The sequence below is a fragment of the Gracilinanus agilis genome, chromosome 1, assembly GCF_016433145.1.
Source record: "Gracilinanus agilis isolate LMUSP501 chromosome 1, AgileGrace, whole genome shotgun sequence".
In the NCBI taxonomy this organism is placed as follows: Eukaryota; Metazoa; Chordata; class Mammalia; order Didelphimorphia; family Didelphidae; genus Gracilinanus; species Gracilinanus agilis.
The window spans coordinates 726,286,604-726,308,851 of NC_058130.1; the positions used below are offsets into that span (position 1 = coordinate 726,286,604).

General features: G+C 38.5%; 1 protein-coding gene across 1 annotated transcript in view; it reads right to left on the minus strand.

The window, feature by feature from the left end:
* Positions 1-19,592, minus strand: part of SBNO2 (strawberry notch homolog 2) — a 160,102-nt gene extending 140,510 nt beyond the window's left edge. The window contains exons 1-2 of the mRNA XM_044671710.1: positions 19,055-19,592; positions 4,160-4,239 (exon numbers count right to left, since the gene is read on the minus strand). Of these exons, the coding sequence (XP_044527645.1) occupies positions 4,160-4,239; positions 19,055-19,174 (200 nt within the window). The 5' untranslated portion in view covers positions 19,175-19,592. The remainder of the gene's footprint in view (positions 1-4,159; positions 4,240-19,054) is intronic.
* Positions 19,593-22,248: the final 2,656 nt, after the last annotated feature.

A 22,248-nucleotide genomic window follows, 5' to 3' on the forward strand; every position in this document is an offset into this window, starting at 1 on the left:
CACAAATTTCACAAATCCAATGATGCCAAAATAAGAAATAACATTAGTCTTGGTTATTTTCTGATTAAACCATACTGAGGCTCAGGGACCACAATTTCTTTTTCTAGATGTTTATTAACTTTTTTAATGCATTATAAAACATTGCCAGGCAAAACTGGGACACAAATGCATTGCTGGTGGAGTTGTGAATTAATCCAACCATTCTGGAAGGCAATTTGGAATCATGTCCAAAGGGCATGTCCTTTGATCCAGCAATACCATTACTGGGTTTATACCCCAAAGAGATAATAAGGAAAAATGTTTGTACAAAATTACTAATAGCTCCACTCTATGTCTTTGTCTTTGTGGTGGCAGAGAATTGGAAAATGAGGGGATGTCCACCTATCAGGAAATGGCTAAACAAATTGTGGTATATGATGGTGATGGAATATTATTGTGCTGTAAGGAATGATGAATTAGAGGATTTCTATATGAACTGAATGAACTGACGCAGAGTGAAATGAGCAGAACCAAGAGAACATTGTACAAAGAAAGTGAAACATTGTGGACTATCCAATGTAATTACTACTAATAGCAATACAACGATCCAGGAGAATCCTGAGTGTTTTATGAGAAAGAATGCTATCCACATTGAGTAGAATAGAAACGTAGAAGAAAAACATATGACTTATCAATTGTTTATATGGGTATATGATTTGGGATTTGGTTTTAAAAGACTGCTCTATTGCAAAAATGAATATTATGGAAGTAGGTATCAAGTGATAATAATTGAATAACCCAGTGGAATTGCTTGTCAACTCCAGGAGCAAGGAGGAAGAGGAGAGGAAAAGAAAATGAATCATGGAAACATGGGAAAATATTTAAGAAATAAAAATAAAAAATTTAAAATATTGCCAGGGACTCAAGTCAAGATCACTGGCCTACTTTAAGGTACCCTTGACTCTTCATTTTAGAAAACTAGGATAATATTTGCCTTTCTCTAACTGGGGAGTATCTTTCCTATTTTCTGGAATATCTCAAAGACAAGAGCATACCTATCAATCGCATCGATAAGTTTTCTCAGAACCCAGAATGTAAATTCAGCTGCATCTGGCTTTGTAAATTTATAAAGGGCAGGGAGGTATTCCCTTATGACAGACATCTCTACTTCTCTTGGCTATGAACACCTTTCTTGCCATTTTTTGTTTTATCGTTGTTAGACCCCAAAAAAAAAAATTATCCTGGGCAGAGAAAAGAGAAGCAAAGGATAATCTAAACAACTCATGTTTTCACATCATCCCATCGCCCCAAGCACAGAAGTCTTCTCTTTCTTTGATCCTATTTGTCTAAATATACTAGGGGGGAAAAGGGGGAGGAGAACCTTTTGTTGTGCTTGGCTGTCCTTGCCTACCTTAGATCATTCTGAGCTCTAGTGCTCCTAAGTCTCAATTTTAGGAACTATGCCAGGCTCTGGTATTTAGTCTCTGTTATCTTTTCAAAATCTTAAGTTAGTTGGCAAGTTCCCTGTGCAGCCACATCTCTGTGAACAATGCCCATCTTTCCATATCTTTGGAACAACTATTTTTTGTATTTTTATCCTTCCTGGGTTGACTTTCCCTTCATATTTTTAGTCTATGAGGCCATATTTATCCTTTCTCTGAATGCTTCAAAATCTGCTCTCTATAAATCTAAGATGCATGTGCTAAGAAGTGCTCAGGTTTCTTCTCTACCACAAATTCTATGATGAAGTGGTTATTTTCTTCCAAGGTTCCCAGCACTTCATCTGAACTAGAAGTGCCTTTTTGTTAGAGAAAAGCAGATCCAAAACAATATCCCCCTAATTCATTCCTCCGTCTCTGGAGGGATGAAATGATCAGTAAGAAAAGCAAAGAAATTATTGGCTGATTCTCTACTTTTGGAGTATCTCCCTAGATAAGTAAAATCTCTAAACACTACAGATACCTCTGTGCCTGCCTTAATATATCCAAACCAATGAAGTCATAACTTTATAGTCTTATAGATTCCTAAGGTTTGCTGTTAAAGAGGATCTTTGCACTTATCTATTCCTACTCCCTCATTTTGCACACTAAGAGAGAGCAAAGAACTTACCCAAGATACCACTGATAATTAAGTGGCACGCTCAAATTCAAATAAAAGACTTTAGTCCAAATTCAGTGTTCTTTTAACTCTATGCCATCTGATCCTCTTTCCACCTATATGCCTTACTGAGCTGTGTCATTATTTAGGGAAAAGACTGTGTCTTCTTATCTTGTGTCTTCCTCCAACAATCACAGTGCATAGTAACTATGTACCTGAAGGAATAACTTGTGAAATTGAGTTGAATATGAGCTATTCCCTTTACTACTCATTCAGAAGGACCTGGGATGACAGAGTTTAATTTATCATCTACAATAATGATTCTTACTATCACTTAATTTCTCTTAGAGTTGCATCTTCATCACACCCTAAGGTATGCAAGTGACCACACATGTCCATAACCTATTACTGTTCACACTCAAAGGCCTACAGAGTTCCACTCCAGTCTTATCATATAAAAGGTGGGCAGCTAGTTATCGCAGTGGATAGAGGGCCAGGCCTGGAAAAAGGAAGTACTGGGTTCAAATGTGGCCTTAGATACTTCCTAGCTATGTAACCCTGGATAAGTCACTTAACCCTGATTACCCTAGCCAACCCAGTTATTCTGTCTTAAAACTGATAAAGGCAGAAGGAAAGGCTTTAAAAAAAAAAAAAAAAAAAAAAAAAAGAGGCATACAATAGCTGAATGAAGGGAGAAACCTGGAATGAGAATCAGAAGTCCTGAGCTATTTTCACAATTCTTAATGCTGTTTGTTTTAAATTCAGGGAAGTGATATTTGGAAGTGTCTAGCAGACTCCCTATGGACACGTGGGGACTTTGAAACTACATTTCCCATGGTCCAACGGGTTTCCTGGGTTTCTTGTTTTGGATTACGTATTCAAGGTGAGGGACGGCTTTAAATAGGGGGAAGTGACTTTGAACTTCCTCTTTTAGCTACCTGAGCGAGATACAAAAGGTAAAATGGCTCAGCAGCAATTTAAATACTTACAGGCGCGTGGTCTATGATTTGTCTCTATCAACATGGCTCTTATTAAAATACTATTCTCCCTTTTAATCTCGACCTTCATCAATTTTTATCGTAACAATGCTGCCTCAGTGTGAATCCTTGAAGAAATAACTTCTCTTCACTTCAAGGGGCTTCAATTATATTTTAGAATATTGACAAGTTGTCAATTTGATCTATATGCCCTTATGAGATAAATACTACTAGACTTTCACCTTTTTTTTTATGATTCTAAGCCTATGATCCTAAAGCAGCTGGGGGCATCATAGTGCAGAGTATCCTGCCTGGAGTCACGAAGAACTGAGTTCAAACATGATGTCAGATACTGACTAACTGCTTCACGGTGGGCAAAATCACTTCACCTCTACCTGATTCCATCCTCAAATAGAAAATGGCACCTACCTTCCAGGACTAGAGTGAGGTTCTAATGAGATAATATTTATAGAACATTTAGTGCAGTGCCTGGCATAGTAATTATTACATAAATGCTGATGCTCTCATTTCCTTGCTATGATCTCTATTTAATAGAAGGAAACACAGGAATTAGGAGAGCTAAGTTGTTGTCCATGATTACACAGCTAGAGCTAGATGAAAAGATGGAATTTAAGTCCAGGTCCCTTATTACTCTGACATTATTCAAAACACCAGAGTGGTCCAAAATGAAGAAACTAGATTAGGTGGCTCCAAAGACCCCTTATAACTGAAATTCTATGACTCCATGATAACTGCAGTTCTTAACAGTTGACAACTTATGAATTTCTACTGTCATATGGAACTCATGACTTGCAAATTCCATTTAGTAATTTTAAATGTTTGCCACAACAAAAATCTATTTTTAGACATGATTTAAGAACATGAAGTTAGAGAAACCTCCACTTCTGGCCTCTTCTTCAAGAGCCATTTTTATTCCACAACACAGAACACTTTGTAGAATGCTACAACAGGGTATTAACAATTTTATTTCCATTAGTTAGTGAACAATGAGTCTTCTCCCTTTCCCACAAAATGGAGCAGACCCAAACAAACAAACCAGGAAAACAGAGGAAGAAAACACATGTCCAGAGGAGAAGGGCACTTACTGGTTTTCATTGGTCAAAGGCGGGTATGGTGCAGATGAATAGGGATAGGGAGTCCACCAAGGATAATGCAGCATCGAGTTCTGAAAATACACCACCACCAAAAAAGTTAGATCTTCAAATGTGATAAACTTTGCTACTAACAGCAACACAATGATAAAAGACAATTCTGAGAGACTTATGAAAAATAAGTCTTTTCACCTCTAGAGAAAGAACTGCTAGAGTTGGAATGCAGATGAAAACATATGATTTATCACTCGCTTATTTGGGGATATGATTTGGGGTTTTGGTTTTATAAGATTATCCCTTTAATAAAAATGAATAATATGGAAATGTTTTGAGTGATAATACCTGTATAACCTAGGTGAGGGAAACAATATGAATCATTTAACTTTGGGAAACTTATATGGAATTTTGTTATTGGAATAAAATAAATATAAAAAAAATTTTTTAAAGAGTTAGATCTTGAGTGGAGAGACATAAGATATTAACCCAATTCAACAGAAGAAGCAGCTAACTCTGTTAGAAGGCTGGAGATGACAGGTGAATGGCAATAGTGCAATAGTGGAAATAAAGCACAGACTCTCCCGCCTGGGCAGAACTTCAGCAATGATTAGTCCTACCTTCTACCCAATGCTTGAACCCCCAAATAAACCCAGGCCTAGTTCAAACCACTCCCAGGGACAGGAGCCTCACCTCCTGAGGGGGTGGGGGGTGGGGCCATTCCAGTGTTGGACAACTCAGACTGCTAGAATGTTATTCCTTCCATCAAACTGAAATTTGCTTCCTTGTGCCTTCCATGCAATAAAATGAAGCCCTAATTTTCTGTTCACTTGAAATCAATCTCTTTAATTCACTGACTTATTCATTAATAAAATGACTATTCTTATGTGCCTATTTTGTATTCAGTGTTAGGTACAAAAATGAATTAAAAGTATGCATCTCTTAGATAGGAGAGCTTAGAGTCTAATGGTACACATTCACACAGAAATACATTTAAGTGGAGAATATGACTGACACAATAAAAGTGGAATGGGAGTTCAGAGAAAGAAGGGATCATTCCTAGACCGTAGGAGTAGGAAGGACATGGCCACATAAGACAAAAAACTCTTAAAAAGACATACATTGGTAATAACAAAAACTAGCCACTCTCACAGCACCCCCACACACAACATTCCACCCCGCCCCCCAGCTCCAGCAATCTCTGCCAATCAGGGAAACCCAAAATATGAAATGTAGGAACAGGAAGAGACTGGGAGGAAATAGGGCAGAGACCACAGCTGAAAGAGATTTAAGAATACAGAACATTCTACTAAGACATGTTGTTTTAGTGACTAGCTTGTTTGACAGTGTAAGAGCTTCATCCTATAGGAAAATTGCCTGCTTAAAAAATTTCACACACTGCCTATTCTTAAAAGCAGAATACCTAGCAACACAACAGGTATTTAATAAATTTTAATTAGAATGTACTATATTTGTATTGTATTATTCTGCACTAAATATTGTCTCACGAATCTTTTCTTATCAGTTCCTGATAGGAAAAGATCATCTCTCTTCAGCTAGCATATAGAACCTCAAAATCTTAGAACTGAATGGGACTTTACTTAGGGGGCTCAACAAGTTTAATGCTATATGATCCATGAATTCTATGTATGATTTCTCCAACAATTAAGCCTCCACTAAGTAACTGCAGCAATGAGGAAGAACTCACTACCTATCTTCTATATTTAGATACTATCAAGTAAAAAGCTGAGTACAGAGTGGGCATCTAAAAATTCCTTAATGACTGATACATTCATCATTTTGGAAACATTAAATGATTAACACCTTACCACAAAAATTTCACCAATTTTGCCAAATTCCCCAACAAACTCCTGTCACATCTGAAGCCCTCCTCTTAAGCTCCAGTTTATAGATGAGGGCAAAAGAAATTCCCAGCCTTCCCAGGTTAACACCTAGAAAAATCTGTTTACTGTTAAAGCTGGCATCCTTGTTTCTTTCAGTTCTAATTATTCAATTATATTTCAATAGGAAGCTATCAGAGGATATCATCATCCAAAAAGGGGGCAAAATTGCATCTATCTTTGACACAGGCTGAAGATTTAAGACCTGTGCAGCAGATCACCTTCAAGAAAGGGACATTGATCTCTCTGTCTGCTAGGCACACAGAACTATTGATGAATAGGCCTCTGAACTCCAGCAGAGAAACATGCATATGGTTTACAGTAAGTATTGCTTATTCAGTGACTAAACACATCCCCAGTGATTCAGTGAGAAATAATGGGTTCTTTTCCTTACCCATGATAGTATATTAGGTAAATACTAATAGAGCAAGGGGGAAAAAAATGAAAAAATTCTTGACCTAGCAATTAAGCTCTTCAAAACCCAATCCAATGCAACAAACATTTAAGTGCCTAAGAAAGGCAAGTAGAAGTAAACTTCCATTTATCTTTCTAGTCTGATTATTCTTTTCAAGTACTCTCTATTCCAAAATGGACTTCCATATCTGAACTTTTGTTTATATTCATGCCCCAGCAGAAATCTAAGGATCTTAATGAAAGGGATTGCTTCCTTTAAAACTCCAGCTTTTTGGACCTGTTTTCAACAAGGAGTATTTAATGGGCATTTGAGTTGAAATCAAAGTGAGGACAACAATGGTACCTAGGTCCAAAAAATTACTCTGGAGTGACCTAGTGATTCAATTTTCCTACTTTCTTTTCAAAGTCAAGATTTTGGAAGTAGAGTGGATGCTAAAATATTCTCTGATCACTAATTTCAATACACATTTATTAATTCAACATGAAGGATATATACTCTATGGAAAAAAAAAAGACCCCCCCCCAAAAAAAAATATCAGAATTAAGACAGGACCTGAGTACACTTGAATATCAGAGCCTTTAGAAAGGACCTGAGGATAAAGCTCAGAATTTCGCAAATCTTGGATTTAGACCAGAGTCTTTATTAGCAAAACTCCCTTAACTGGATTAAAATATAATTAGAAGGGCAGCTAGGTGGCTCTGTGGATAAAGAGCCAGACCTGGAGACCAGAGATCCCGGGTTCAAATCTGACCTCAGACACTTCTGAGCTGTGTGACCATGGGCAAGTCACTTAACCTCAACTGTTTAACCCTTACCACCACTATTCTCCCCAGAATCCAATATTGATTCTAAATCAGACGATCAGAGGCTTTATTAAAAAATGTAATTAGAAAATGGTTAACAAAAGAAATAAAAATACAATATAGATCGTTTTATAAGTCAATATTGAAGAGAAGGGATCCAATCCTATTTGAGTCTGACAATCCTTATTTACACCAACAGCTTATACCACACACAAAAAAATAAGCTTGAAATAAATGCATGACCTAAATATAAAAGAATGGAACATAAACATGTTAAAGAGAAAGGAAGGTGATATTGTTCGAAACAATAGATAGAGAGTTCTTGACCAAACAAGAGTCAGAGATGATCACAGGACATAAAATGGATAATTTTGGCAACATAAAAACTAAAAAGAATATTCACTGCAGTTAGAATTAGAAGGTAAACAGGTAACTGGGGGGAAAAATTCTTGTAGTAAATTTCTCAGAAAAAAAGGCCTCATATCCATGAGATACACTGAATTGATCCAACTATATCAAAAGGAGACATTCCTCAATAGTTAAATTGTCAAAGGATATGAACACACAGGTCTCAAAAAAAGAAATGCAGGATAATGACAATTATTTGAAAAATGCTTCAATTCATTAAGATGAATAGTAACTCAGAAAACTTAAGGCTCCACTTCACACCTATGAGGCTATCAAAGGTAATAAAAAAAGAAATATGACAACTATTGGAAGGGCTATGGGAGGCCAGCCATGCTAATGGAACTGTGAATTGGTTCAGTCTTTCAGGAAAACAATTTGGAACTATGCTTCCCAAAATTACTAAAATGTGCATGGTGGTATATACAGTGAAACTTGTGCCAGTGATATGACCATTAAATGAAGTATCACAATGACATCAAAGACAAAGTGAAAAGACTCATATAAAAACATAGAAATGAGGCCTTTGGCAGAAACACTTTTCTATAAAACATTTTTCCCAGTTTTCTGTTTTCCTTCTAGCCTTGGCTGGATTGGCTTTATTTATGCAAAAGCTATTAAATTTAATGTAATCAAAATTCTCCATTTTATATCCTGTAATGCTCTCTATCTCTTGTTTGGTCATAAATTCTTCCCTTTGGTTAGGGGAGTTTGGGGGAGAAGGAAGGAACATGGAACATGTAACTATGGAAAAAACCAATAAACAAATAAATAAATAAATAAATGGATGAGTTCTTCCCGTTGTCCATAGATATGATAAATTATTCCATATTCTCCTAATTTGCTTATGATATCACCCTTTCTGTGTATATCATGTACCTACATTTTTAATTTATCTTGGCAAAAAGAAATACTAAAAAAAAAAAAAAAAACAATGAAGGTCAAGCTAAAAGGGACCTTAAAACACAGAATGTCAGAGTTTAGAGGGAACTAAAAACAAAAATGAGATGGAAAGGAATTTCAATTACCTAATTCAAATCCCTTATCCCAAGGGAAGAAGACCCCCCTCCCAATTATATGACTTGCCTGAAGGAAACAACATTGGTTGGTAAGTACAGGAGGAAGTAGACCCCTCAACTGCTGCTTTTACAAACACTCTGAAGGAAGATCAAGTCAAAAGAGAAGCCTAGGAAAACATGGGGTGGAAGTTGGTTAGGGGGTCTGGTATGAAGTCCAGTACTGAGTTAGGGAACAGAATCCTGAAAAGAGGCCACTCAAGTACTGCATCTTGTAGCAGCTGAGCCATCTGCTAATGGCCACAGCTTCCTCTGAACTACTACCTAGGCTAAAAAATGCCATTAACAATTCACTTGCATGATATGACTGAAACAGGACAAGGAGAGGTCCAACAAAATTCAAAAGGCTTCACTGTAATTTAATAATAGAAAATGAAACTAAATGAGCCATCTCCCAGGGCATTTTCACTGGCTGACTCCCATGCCCGGAACACTCTCCCTTCTTCATCTCTGCCTCTTGGTGGATTCCTTGAATGCTCAGTGAAAATCCCACCTTTAACAAGAAGTCTTTCCTGATGCCCAATGATGACAATGTCTTCTTTCCACTGATTATCTCCTATTTTTCTTGCCTACTGCTTGTTTTTACATAGCTATTAACATGTTCCCTCCCCAGAAGACTGGAAGCTCCATGAGACGAGCATAGCTTGTTTTTCATTGTATCCTCAGGACCGTGCACAGTTCTGGGCACAAAATTGATGTTTAATTAATGCTTACTGAATGATTAATTTGGCAATTATTTTCTATATGCTTTGGATACATATGATTGTCTTTTATGCCTTTACTGGTGACATGTTTGCCAAGGAATACAAAGACAGAAAATCAGGGCTGGGAATTGAATTTAGGTCTCTAGATTCTGGAGCTAATGTTTCTTCCCGGCACCACACTGTCACAAAATAGCCTTATATTAAGTGGAGTTTACCCAGGCAAAATAATGCCACCTGAATATGTTTCCCTTCTTGAAAAAACAAATTAAAACCTATGCATCTGGGTGACACCAAAGGGGATCCCAGGATTTTAAAAGAGATTTTGTGTTAAAAGGATTAAATTGTAATAATCTCCCATAAATAAAATGCAGCCCTTTGCAATTTACAAAGCATTTTCATGGTCATGACCGACATAATTCTCACAAGAACACTCAACAGAGCAAGATAAAAGAAAGGGGTACAGGAATTAAGCATGTAGATTTGGTAGAGAGGGGAAGTGAATAGAATTGTCTGTATACCTTCATCTATAGAGAGGTTTTGATGTGTCTTATTATTTTTGTGAAAAAATAAAGAACTGAAAAGACCGAAAGAATCCATTTTCTATCTGGATTTTTACAATAAAGATGGATTATTTTAACTGGGGAAAAAAATTCTACATTCTACAATGGGGAAAGTTAGGCCAGGAGAGACCGCATGGCTTGTCCAAATAGATGACAGAGGTGGGATCTGAACCTATATTTCCTATATTTTAAAATATTGGTGCTTCTCTCCATCACACCTATCAGCCCCTTGCAGAGGTAAATGACCACCAGTATGCGATACTGCACACACTTTCAAACACAGCTGAAGCGTTTGCTGATTTTGCTAAATTATTGTTCTCCCCCTCTTTTAAAATCTTTAACAAGAGGGCTAGCTTACTGGATTTAGGAGTGGGAAGAATACAATGAGAAAACAAGATGACAAAAAACAAAATGCTGTTTAAAACAAGATGCGAGGGCAGCTGGGTAGCTCAGTGGATTGAGAGCCAGGCCTAGTGATGGGAGGTCCTAGGTTCAAATCTGACCGCAGACACTTCCCAGCTGTGTGACCCTGGGCAAGTCACTTGACCCCCATTGCCTAGCCCTTACCACTCTTCTGCCTTGGAGCCAATATACAGTATTGACTCCAAGACAGAAGGTAAAGGTTAAAAAACAAAAAAAAAAAAAAAAAAAAAGAGTAATTTGGAGCCTCAATAGTCTTATCTGTAAAACTGGAACATGACCTGCCTCCCAGGATGATGATGAGGCTCGTCTACAGGCACTCTATTTCAAAGCCCCATAAACTTGTCCATTCTAAATACCAATACTGTTGCCAAAAATAATCATTAGGAGACCTGTAATCAAATGCCAGGCTGTGCTTCTCAGTAGATAAATTTAGAAAATCTTCACCTCTTCCATCTGCAGGCTCTCCTCTAAACAAGGAAGGACTTGACCAACATTTCCTCTGTTTCCTGCCACTTTTAGATCCCATGGGGCTAGGAATCTTCCAAAGTCTTCCAGCAGCAGGCTTTAAACAAAACCTTGACATGCCACAGGGAAAGGATATTTGTGGATTGTCTGGCTCTGAACCATAATGGGGTACAAAGCTGTGGGAGACTCTGTCAATGTGTCAGATGGCTCAATGAAATTAGTAGATTTTTGCTATCCACAGAATATAAGGCTCATCCCTCAATGGAAAGATGAATATGGAACAACAGCACAAAAATGGGTCAACTGTGATACAGTAGATAGAAAACTAGATCTAGAATTGAGACTTGGATATGAATTTTAAGTCTGCAACTTTAATGCCTGTGAGATTTTTGAAAGTCCCTAGGCTTCAGGTTCCCAACACATAAAATGAGGTTTGGTGTAGATGAATGCTAAAGTATTTACCAGTTCTGTATCCTTTAAAACTATAAAGCTTTGCTACTGTGTCCTGCAGACATCTGTTAGAGCTCTCTCTCTCTCTTTCTCTGATAAAAATAGGGCATCTAATAACTTACTGACTGGCCTTAATGATCATTCCAATCTTCAAAAGTTGGGGGAACTAATGAGGAGTACAGCTGCTCTCAACCTGATTCTTGCCACTAAGGAAGAACTGTTACTGAGACAAAAATTAGAGGGAGGGCTAGGGAGAGTAAAATAGCTAAATAAGAATTCTACCTTAGAACAGGTGACAGAGAAGAAGATCCAGTGGTCATCGTTTGATAAGCAGCACTATTACCTTAAGGAGATTTCTTAAAAAACATGCAATCATGTAAAGCATTTTCCCATATTAGTCATTTTGTGCAAAAGATCTCAAATAAGAATAAGGGGGGGGGGTGGAAGGTGAAGAGTAGGGGGAGAGGGATGGAGGGGAAAAGAAGGAAAGATAGAAAAATATAGTATGTTGCATTCAGACTCCATCAGCTATTTTTTGGAGGGCAGACAGATGGTCTTTTTCATCCCAAGTCTCTGGGATTGCCTTAGATCACTGAATTGCTGAGAGTAACTAGGTCATTCCTGTTGTTCATTGAAAAATATTGCTTTCGGGGGCAGCTGGGTAGGTCAGTGGATTCAGAGCCAGGCCTAGAGACAGGAGGTCCTAGGTTCAAGCCTGACCTTAGTCACTTCCTAGCTGAGTGACCCTGGGCAAGTCACTTGACCCCCATTGCCTACACCCTTACCATTCTTCTGCCTTGTAGCCAATATACAGTATTTGCCCCCAAGACAGAAGGTAAGGGTTTAAAAAAAAAAAAATTGCTGTCACTGTGTTTGATATACTTCTGCTCACTTCACTTTGCATCAGTTCATTTGTCTTTCCAGATTTTTCCAAAACTCTACTGCTTGTCATTTCTTACAATAGTTTTCCATCACAATCATATACCAAAACAAATTCAGTCAGGGGCAGCTGGATAGCTCAGTGGAGTGAGAGTCAGGCCTAGAGACAAGAGGTCCTAGGTTCAAACCCGGCCTCAGCCACTTCCCAGCTGTGTGACCCTGGGCAAGTCACTTGACCCCCATTGCCCACCCTTACCAATCTTCCACCTATGAGACAATACACCGAAGTACAAGGGTTTAAAAAACAAAAACAAAAACAAAAACAAAACAAGTTCAGTCATCCCCAACTGATGGACAACACCTCAATTTCCAATTTTTGGCTACTACAAAGATATTCAATAAATCTTTTGTAAATGTAAGTCCTTTTTCTTTTTTTAAAACCTTTTTAGGGTACAGACCAAGTAGTGGTATTGCCAGATCAAAGAGTATGCACAGTTTTAGAGTTCTTTGGATGTATTTCCAAATTGCTCTCCAGAATGGCGGGAGAGCAGCCATCTATCTTAACTCCACCAGGGGAGTCTCAAATTTCCCATATCCCCTCCAACATTTATCATTTATCTTTTCTGTCATATTGGCCCATCTGATAGATGTGAGGTGGTATCTCAGAGTTAATTTATATTTCTTCAATCAAGAGTAATTTGGAGGGGGCAGCTGGGTAGCTCAGTGGATTGAGAGCCAGGACTAGAGATGGGAGGTCCTAGGTTCAAATCTGACCTCAGACACTTCTCAGTGTGTGACCCTGGACAAGTCACTTAACCCCCATTGCCTAGCCCTTACCACTCTTCTGCCTTGGAGCCAATATGCAGTATTGACTCCAAGACAGAAGGTAAAGGTTAAAAAAAAAAAAAAAAGAGTAATTTGGAGCATTTTTGCATATGACTATAGATGGCTTTGATTTCTTTACCTAAAAACTGATGGTTCATACCAATTTGCTCATTTATCAATTGGAGAATGATTTGTTCTTTATAAATTTGCCTTAGTTCTCTATATATTTGAGAAATGAAATCTTTATCAGATAAAGTGTGAGTGTGACACACTCTCACACACACACACACTCTCTCTCTCTTGCTAAAAAAACTTGCTAAAAAATAAAAAAAACTTTCCCCCACATTCTGCTTTCCTTCTAATCTTTGTTATATTAGAGTTTCTTTGTGCAAAACTTTTAATTAATATAATAAAAATTGTCCAATTTATATCTTATAATGCTCTCTATCTCGTTTGATCCTAAATTCTTCTCTTATGCATAGATCTGACAGATAAACTCTTCCATGCTCACCTAATTTGTTTATGGTATCACCCTTTATGTTTGGATCACATACCCATACTGGCCTTATCTTGATATGCAATGTTAGATATTTGGTCTATTCACAGTTTCTGCTTTACCTTTTCCCAATTTTCCCAAAAGTTTTTGTCAGATATTGAGTTCTTATCTCAAAATCTTGGTTCTTTTGATGTAGCAAACACTAAATTACTGTGGTCATTTATTACTAAGTTTTGTGTACTTAATCTACTCCATTGGTCCCCCACTCCATTTACTGTAAGGAGATTTAAAAAAAAAATGTTTTTTAACCCTTGCCTTCCATCTTAGAATCAATAATGTGTATTGGTTCCAAGGCAGAAGAGTGGTAAAGGGTAGGTAGTGGGGGTTAAGTTAAGTGACTTGCCCAAGGTCACACAGTTGGGAAGTATCTGAGGCCAGATTTGAACCTAGGACCTGTTTCTAGGCCTGGCTCTCAATCCAATGAGCCACCCAGCTGCCCCTCTTAAGATGATTTTTAAGAGCTCAAAGGAACACTAAGGAAGATGAGGGGGCCTATAACTCTAAAAGGAATGTCAAACAGGAAGGATTGGATGCCTTCCAAAGTGAAATTCTGAAGACATCAAGAGAAATAATTATAAGGAGTAGCTCACTGTGGAGAAGTCACCAAACAACTTAGATTTAAAAAAACATGTGGGCATGAGGTAGCCAGGTAGCTCAAGAAAGTCAGATCTAGGGGTCAGCTGGGTAGCTCAGTGGATTGAGAGCCAGACCTAGAGATGGGAGGTCCTAGGTTCAAGCCTGACCTCAGACACTTCCCAGCTGTGTGACCCTGGGCAAGTCATTTGACTCCCATTGTCTACCCTTATCACTCTTCTGCCTTGGAGCCAATACACTGTATTGACTCCAAGATGGAAGGTAAGGGTTTAAGAGAGAGAGAGAGAGAGAGAGAGTGTGTGTGTGTGTGTGTGTGTGAGTGAGTGTGTCAGATCTAGAGACAGGTGTTCTATGTTCACATCTGACCTCAAGATACTTCCTGAGTGAATCATTTAACTCCTTACTGTCCTTCTGTCTTGGAACTGATACTAAGTATCGACTGTAAGACAGAAGGTATAGGTTTTAAAAAAGATGTGGGCAAAAGTTGGGGAAAATAACAGAATGGAGGCTCATCCCTCCAAAATGGTGCCAGGGGTGCCATGGATAACAAAAAAGAGCTTAAGAACAATCCTTGGGGGAATAATAAGATCTCAGAAGGGCCATGCCTACCTACAACTTGGGATGGAAAGAATGATAAAAAAATTAATGACACAAAGTTGCTCATGAAGTTTAATTTTAACTGTATAAGTCTGGCATTAGTTTAACAGCTGTTACTACAGAAAGTCTACTCTTCCGTAGATTATTTTATTAAATTGTTTGTGTAAGTATTAATCCTTTATCTTAGAGTTACTTTTCTGCTATGCCAGAACCATTTTTTCTTTACCTTAATCTCATAGACTTAACTTTATAAGTTTATACTAAACTTGTGACATTGTAAGCACAAATTAGTATATATGTATATAAAGAAAACAAAATCACCTAAGCACAGGGATTGTGCAAAGATGTAAATGTTTGTACTTTGCAGAGTCTATGATTTTTATTTTTCAGATTTTTTTTTTCAAAAGTCTCTTTCTCGGGAGATACAACTCTTAAAAGATAAATAAGTTTTTCATCATCTTAAACATTTTATAGTTCTTTGTAAAAAAAAAAAAGAAGAAATTATGTTAAGATTTGTAACTTTGTTTGTTGTGCTTTGTTTCTGTTTTCTTAGCGAAGGTGAATGATGTTAAGACTGGAAAGGACAGAACAAAAATGCGTAACAGGAACTAGACACTCAAAATAAGGAGAGAAATAGTAAGAGCTAGCACCTACCTACCTTGGATAAGCTCAAGTCACCTGGCCCTGGACATTGAAAAAAAAAAAAAAACCAACAGGTATGATTGCAGAGTGATTGGCAATGATTTTTGAAAGAGTCTGGTTACCTGGAACTGGACAGGTGATGGAGGATTATGGAAGAACATATTTTATTCTGATTTTCAGATAAGGCCGAGAAATCAGCAAGATATTATAGCTTCTCTCTTTCTTTCTCTCTCTCTCTCCCTATGCACATGCACACACACACATATAAACACACGTCTGTGTATACCACAATCAACAATGCAAATATTTTATCATGTATAATTATGTGTGCATATATATTTTTTCTTGAACATTTAGAAAAGTGGTGATCACAGAATTAACTTGGCCTTATCAAGAAAAGATCATATCACACCAATCTTATTTCCTTTTATGACAAAGTTAGGAGACCAGTATAACACTCTTCTCATGGAAAAGATAGTAAGAGTCCAATTAAATGGAGTCAGAAATTGTTGAGTAATCAGACTACAAGTCATGAATAGTTCCACGTTCTCCTGGAACAAAACCTTCAGTGAAGTGAGCACCCCACAAATCTGAATTGCCCTAAGTGAATATTCATTACCAGTAACATAAAGGCAAAGATAGCATTTTTTTTTAAATCCTTCCTTCTGACTAATAATCAATATTAAGTATTGGTTCCAAGGCGGAAGAGTGGTAAGGGCTAGGCAATTGCGGTTAAGTGACTTAACCAAGGTACCTGAGAGCAGAAAATGAGGAAGGAGAATTAGTAAATGGTATGGCAGAATCAAGATTCAAAGAGTTCAGCAACCTAAAAACATTGGGTGAAATTTATGGCGATGAAATGTAATAGGGAATTATATCAAGTCTTATACTTGCATTCATAAAACTGATCTTACAAGTACCAAGACATAGAAGAGAAAGTTATAAAGAAGGGGGAGGGAGGAGGTGGGAGCCATGTGTAGCTGGGTGGCTCAGTGGATTGAGAGCCAAGCCTAGAGATAGGAGGTCCTAGGTTCAAATCTGACCTGAGACACTTCCTAACTGTGTGACCCTGGGCAAGTCACCTAACTTAACCCACATTGCAGGAGGGAGGGAGGGAGGGAGGAAGGCAGGCAGGAAGGCAGGCAGGCAGGCAGGCAGGCAGGCAGGCAGGAACTGAAAATGATCAGAAAGTTTTAGTGTACTCCAAGCTCATTTTAATCAAAACTGGATAGAGCATCCAGAGAGTCTGAATGCAAACTGAGCTTATATTGAAAAAGTTGTAATATCCTAGACTAAGGAGATTATCCTGCTGTACTCAGTCCTAGGTGCCACATTTTAGGGAGGACACTGATAACAAAACAAACCAGCACAATGGAGGGCCTCAAGTTCGTGCTATACAGGTATTTGTTTAAAAAAATAAAAATTTAAAAACCTGAGGATGTTTCTCCTGGAAAAGGGACCATGACAACTGTCTTTATATATTTCAAGGGCTGTCATGCAGAAAAAGGATCACTAGATTTGTTCTTGCTGATCTCACCTCAAAAAGCAGAACTGGAGCAATGGGTCAAAGATAAAAACAGAGAAATGTAGGCTTGATATAGGCCAACCATTTCTATCATCTGCCCTAACCAAAACAAACTGCCTTGGAAAGTAATGAGTTAACCTCCCCAAAGGTCCTCCAGCAAAGGCTGAATGACTATTTGCTGGATATGATTTACAGCTCATTCCTTTTCGTGTAACAGGTTGTACTAGAAAGAAGGTTTCTGACGTCCCTTTAAACATAGTGGTTTGTTTTGGATTGTTTGTCTTTTTCCCAAGATTTGAGATTCTGTGAATAAACAAGTATAGAGGAAGGTCATAGTTTTTTTTTGTTCAGTTTTTTTTTTTTTTGGTTTGTTTGTGTGTGTATGTGTGATTCTGTGTGTGTTTGGGGGTAAAGGGCGAGGGGTGGGGGTTAAAATGCTACCTTTTGTTTTCACATTACAGCTATTTCCAAATAGACCTTCCATGTGTGCACATACGCACATACACACCTGCTCTCTCCCCCTCTCCCTCCTCTTCCACACCCATCAGAAGCCTTTAGAGAAATCTTACTTTGCTATCTTTTAGTAATAATGCTAACAGTTTCATTTCCCTAGTGCCTTGTGGACCAAAGGGTACTGGAGGAAGATTGGATGATCAACATTTTCCCCACTGTACAGAGGAGGAGACTGAGATTCAGAGAGGCATCTATTCAGATAGAAACTATAAATAAGCTGATGAAAGACACTCTGCACAGCCCAACTCACCATCCTAAAGTACAAACTGATCCTGGAGCAGAGTTCTAAGGTCCTCTGAGGGGAGTGACTTGTGATACTATACACAAGATGCCTGATTAGAAAACAGGCTCTCTCCTGTTACTTCTCCAACATCATGTCCACAGGGGCCCTTGGGAGAGAAGAAGCTTGTAGCTCAAGCAGCCTTCACAGAACAGCCATTCTGGAGCCAGTGAACTGGAGAAGCATCCCTTGGTTCCTGTGGCCTTTACAATACTCACCTTATTTGGGTATTGGAAGAAGGGAGCAAGGAGGTAAAAGATTTTGTAAACTATAAGGCTCTCTACAGAGGCAAGAGATTACTGAGGTGCATCAACAGGGCTACAATGAAATTAGCAATGGATTATAAAGCTGTAAAAAAGACCATAAATGGTAATCAGGTTGTATCTGCACACAGCAATATATACATACAAGACGCAACTGGGTAGCAGAATAGATAGAGAGTCAGGCCTGGAGTTGGGAAGACCTGGGTTGAAATGTTCAAACACTTCCTAGATGTGAGTCCCTGGGCAAGTCACTTAACCTCGTTTGCCTATCCCTTACCACTCTTCTTATTTAGAGCTGACTAAGACAGAAAGTAAGAGTTTAAAAAAGAAAAGAAATATATACAACTAGATATACACACATGCATTCCCTCCTCCCCGCACCACCACCCCCGCCCCCCCCCCAGCTTCCTAGAGTGCAAGAGCTATTTCTTGTTGTCTTTGTACTCCCCAGCCTTAGCACAGTGCCTAATCACGGGGTAGCTGCTTCACAATTTCTTGCTGGTTGAATATAACAGTGATTTGCCTTCTTATATTTATGCAGTGATAAAAAGCCATTTCCTCCTGAAAGCCCAGGAAGGCAGGTGGGGCAAACCATTTCCCCATTTTCCAAATAAGTAATCTGAGCCATGAAAAAGAGAAGTGATCCACCCAGAGTCACACAGCTCATGTCACAACAAGGCAACATGGTAGTCACAATACTGTGTAGTAAGAGGACCTCAGCTCAAATCCAGCCTCTGGTGTTTACTACCTGTGTGATCCTGGGCAACTCACTGACTGTTCCAAGGCATCAACTTATTCATCTCTCAAGTGAAGAAATTGAACTAATGACCTCAGTGGCTCCTTGTAGCTCTAGATCAATGAGCCTGCCTTTGCTGTAGACTCTGTTGCCTCAGGACCAATACTCCCAAGAGAAGAGGAGACAGACACAGACAGACACAGACAGACACAGACACACACACACACACACACACACACACACACACACACACACACACACACACACACACTCTTTAACTCACCTCAATGTTGGGCCCACACAGAGGGACCTGGAGGTGGGGCAGACTGTACAACATATTTCCTGTCTGGGGGGGATCATGTGGTGGGTAGTCCCCGTCCATGGCAGCATACACTGCAAGCATTAGTCAAGGTCCTGCTGCCTGCAATCTTTGGGGGCACACCTCTATGACCAACTTGCTGCCAGAGTGTCTATCTCTGCTCTTCAGTTTGCACCATGTCCTAGGAAAGAACAAAGTCAAATTCTACAATTACTTTTTATTTTTTTTTTATCTTTTTTTATTGATCAATTAAGAAAGCCTTTCCATGGTTACCCGATTCATGCTCTTTCCCTCCCCTCTTCCCATAGCCCAAGCCCAATTCCACTGGGTTTTTACATGTGTCATCTACAATTACTTTCTGAACACAAAGATTCTACCCAGCTTCTTGATGACCTGGAAGTAAAAGTACAGGATTCTAGTCACAGCCCTCTGAAAGACTATGAGTAAGTCAGCTATCTCCTCTGAATTCTGGTTCCCTTTCATCTATAAAGTGGGGAGGGGAGCACAGCTAGGTGGCTCAGTGGGTTAAGAGCTTTGAGAACCAGACTTGGGTTCAAACCTGGCCTCATATACTTCCTAGATGTATGACGTTGAGCAGTTCATTTAATCCTTATATCCTAGTCCTTACTGCTCTTCCTCCTTGGATTTCATACCCAATGTTGAATCTAAGTTGGAAGGTAAGGATGTTAAAAAAAAAAAAGTGAATAGGACAGACAAGAGAGCCTTCAAAGTCCCTTCGAACTCTTTAAATTCTTGTACCCTCGTTGGGATTTTATCCTTGTCCTGTTATACTGTTATACACTGTGGGATTTAGGATAAGTTAGATCATTTTCCCATTTTATGATAATGAACAGTGTTAGTGAAGCTGCCACATGGACAGGACTAAATTTTAATAGAAGAAAATTCATGTCCTTATTTGGTGGTTCAAAAAAAAAGGCACCCCCCCCCATCCAAACTAGGTTCAAAACCAAGGGATTTCTGTGACTTCAGAGAACACAAACTCCAATCTTAGAATTCCTATAGAGTTCAGCTAGTGATATGGTAACACAACATGACCTGTAATTTGGACCTAATGAACAAGTTGAATCCAACCCCTGGCATAAATTAAACGCAGTGAATATTTTTATATTGGCCAGTGTCACATTTTAAGAATGGTGTGGCTCCCAAGAGTACCCACGAACCATTAAAAAGAATGGTAAAAAAATGGCTGCTCCTGCCTCAAAGAGCCATCATTGAACTCTTGTTCCCAAATGTGGATATTAGACAAGTGGAACATACATTGAGTTTACTGGCCTCAATGGGTCTGGTTTGACTTTGTCATCATTTCCTTAGAGAGGAACATAATTCAGTGTGACCACCCCAGTCAATGGACTTTGTCACTTATTTGAATGACTCTAGCTAGCAAAAATCAGTTTGGCAATGAGAGTGCAACAGGATCCAACTATGGGTAGCCTCTAGTTAGTTGTCCATAAAGATTCAAAAAGCGTGGAGGACAGTCAATGATGCTATAACTATGTTTTAATGGTAGCCGATTGGCTCCAAAGGGATAGAGAGGATTTTAAAGCAAACAGGGTGAAGACTTTAAAGGAAATTTTATCATTCCATAAATAATGACTAATGAACACTGCAGATCAGGAGAAGGTGTATTTTGTCACTTCTATGGTCCTGACCTTAAACATTACTGTAAGGGAGGGATGCTTTTACTCAGTTTGTAGACTGGTGTTTTATCCACAGAGTCAGATTAGATTGTGTCCCATGGAATGGGACCAGGAGATTTGGTTCTAGTGATGTCTAGATATAAGTGCAAGGCATTCATTAAATGAAGTATTCCCAATGTCCTCTGCCAATTCAATCATCACTTGAACAGGGACATCACCAACAACAGCACAAAGTCATCCTAAACAGACTAGTGAAGGCCATAGGAGAACCAGAAATTACCAAGATCCAGGTGAGTCTTACTCTTCCAGGATGGGAGAAGGAATTTCAACTGACTCTAATATTTCTTTTTCATAAGAACCATGCCAAAACTGGGACAGTAATGCATTGCTGGTAGAGTTGTGAATTAATCCAGCCATTCTAGAAAGCAATTTGGAATTATGCACAAAGGGCTTTAAAAGAATGCCTACCCTTTGATCCAGTCATACCCCAAAGAGATAATAAGGAAAAATACTTGTACAAAAATATTCATAGCTATGCTCTTTGTGGTGGCAAAAAATTGGAAAATGAAGGGGTGTCCCTCAATTGGAGGATGGCTGAACAAATTGTGGTATATGATGGTGATGGAATACTATTGTGCTGTAAGGACTGATGATCTGTAGGCTTTCCATATGAACTGGGAGAACCTCCATGAACTGATGTAGAATGAAATAAGCAGAACCAGGAGAACATTGTACACAGAAAGTAGAACACTGTGGAAAAATCCAGTGTAGTGGGACTTTGCTACCGTAGCAATGCAATGATCCAGGACACACCTGAAGGACTTATGAGAAAGAATGCTATCTACTTTGAGAGAAAAAACTATGGGAGTAGAAATGCAACATCAAAACATATGACATCATTTATCACATGTATATATATGGGTATGTGATCTGAGGTTTAGGCCTTTAAAAGAATCGCTCTATAGCAAAAATGAATAATATGGAAATAGGTATCAAGTAACAACATTTGTACAACCCAGGGGAATTGTTTGTCAGCTCTAGGAGGAAGAGGGGAGGGAAAGAAAATGAATCATGTAAACAGGGGGAAATATCCTATAAATAAATAAATAAACTTTCAAAAGAAAATAAACCTACTCAGAGACAGAAACAAACAAACAAACAAGCAAGCAAATAAACAAATGAATAAATGAATGAATAGATGCAGCCTGAAATTGGGGGAGGGGGGAACCATGTCACCATTTGTCACTGACATTTTTATACCTTTTCAAAATCAACTATGTAGTTTTCAATTAATACAGGGTAGCCTAAATGTAAAAATAGCAAGGATGTGTGTGTGTGTGTGTGCATGCACGCACATGTGCTAGGAAGGTTATCAAATAAACAGTAATGCAGTGATAGTTGGAGCTCTTGCAAGTTGGGAACCAAGCAATGATTCTGTCCTATCAATATTAAGAATTAGAAGAAGGATAATAACCTTAGGAGAAAACAAATGGTGTAAAA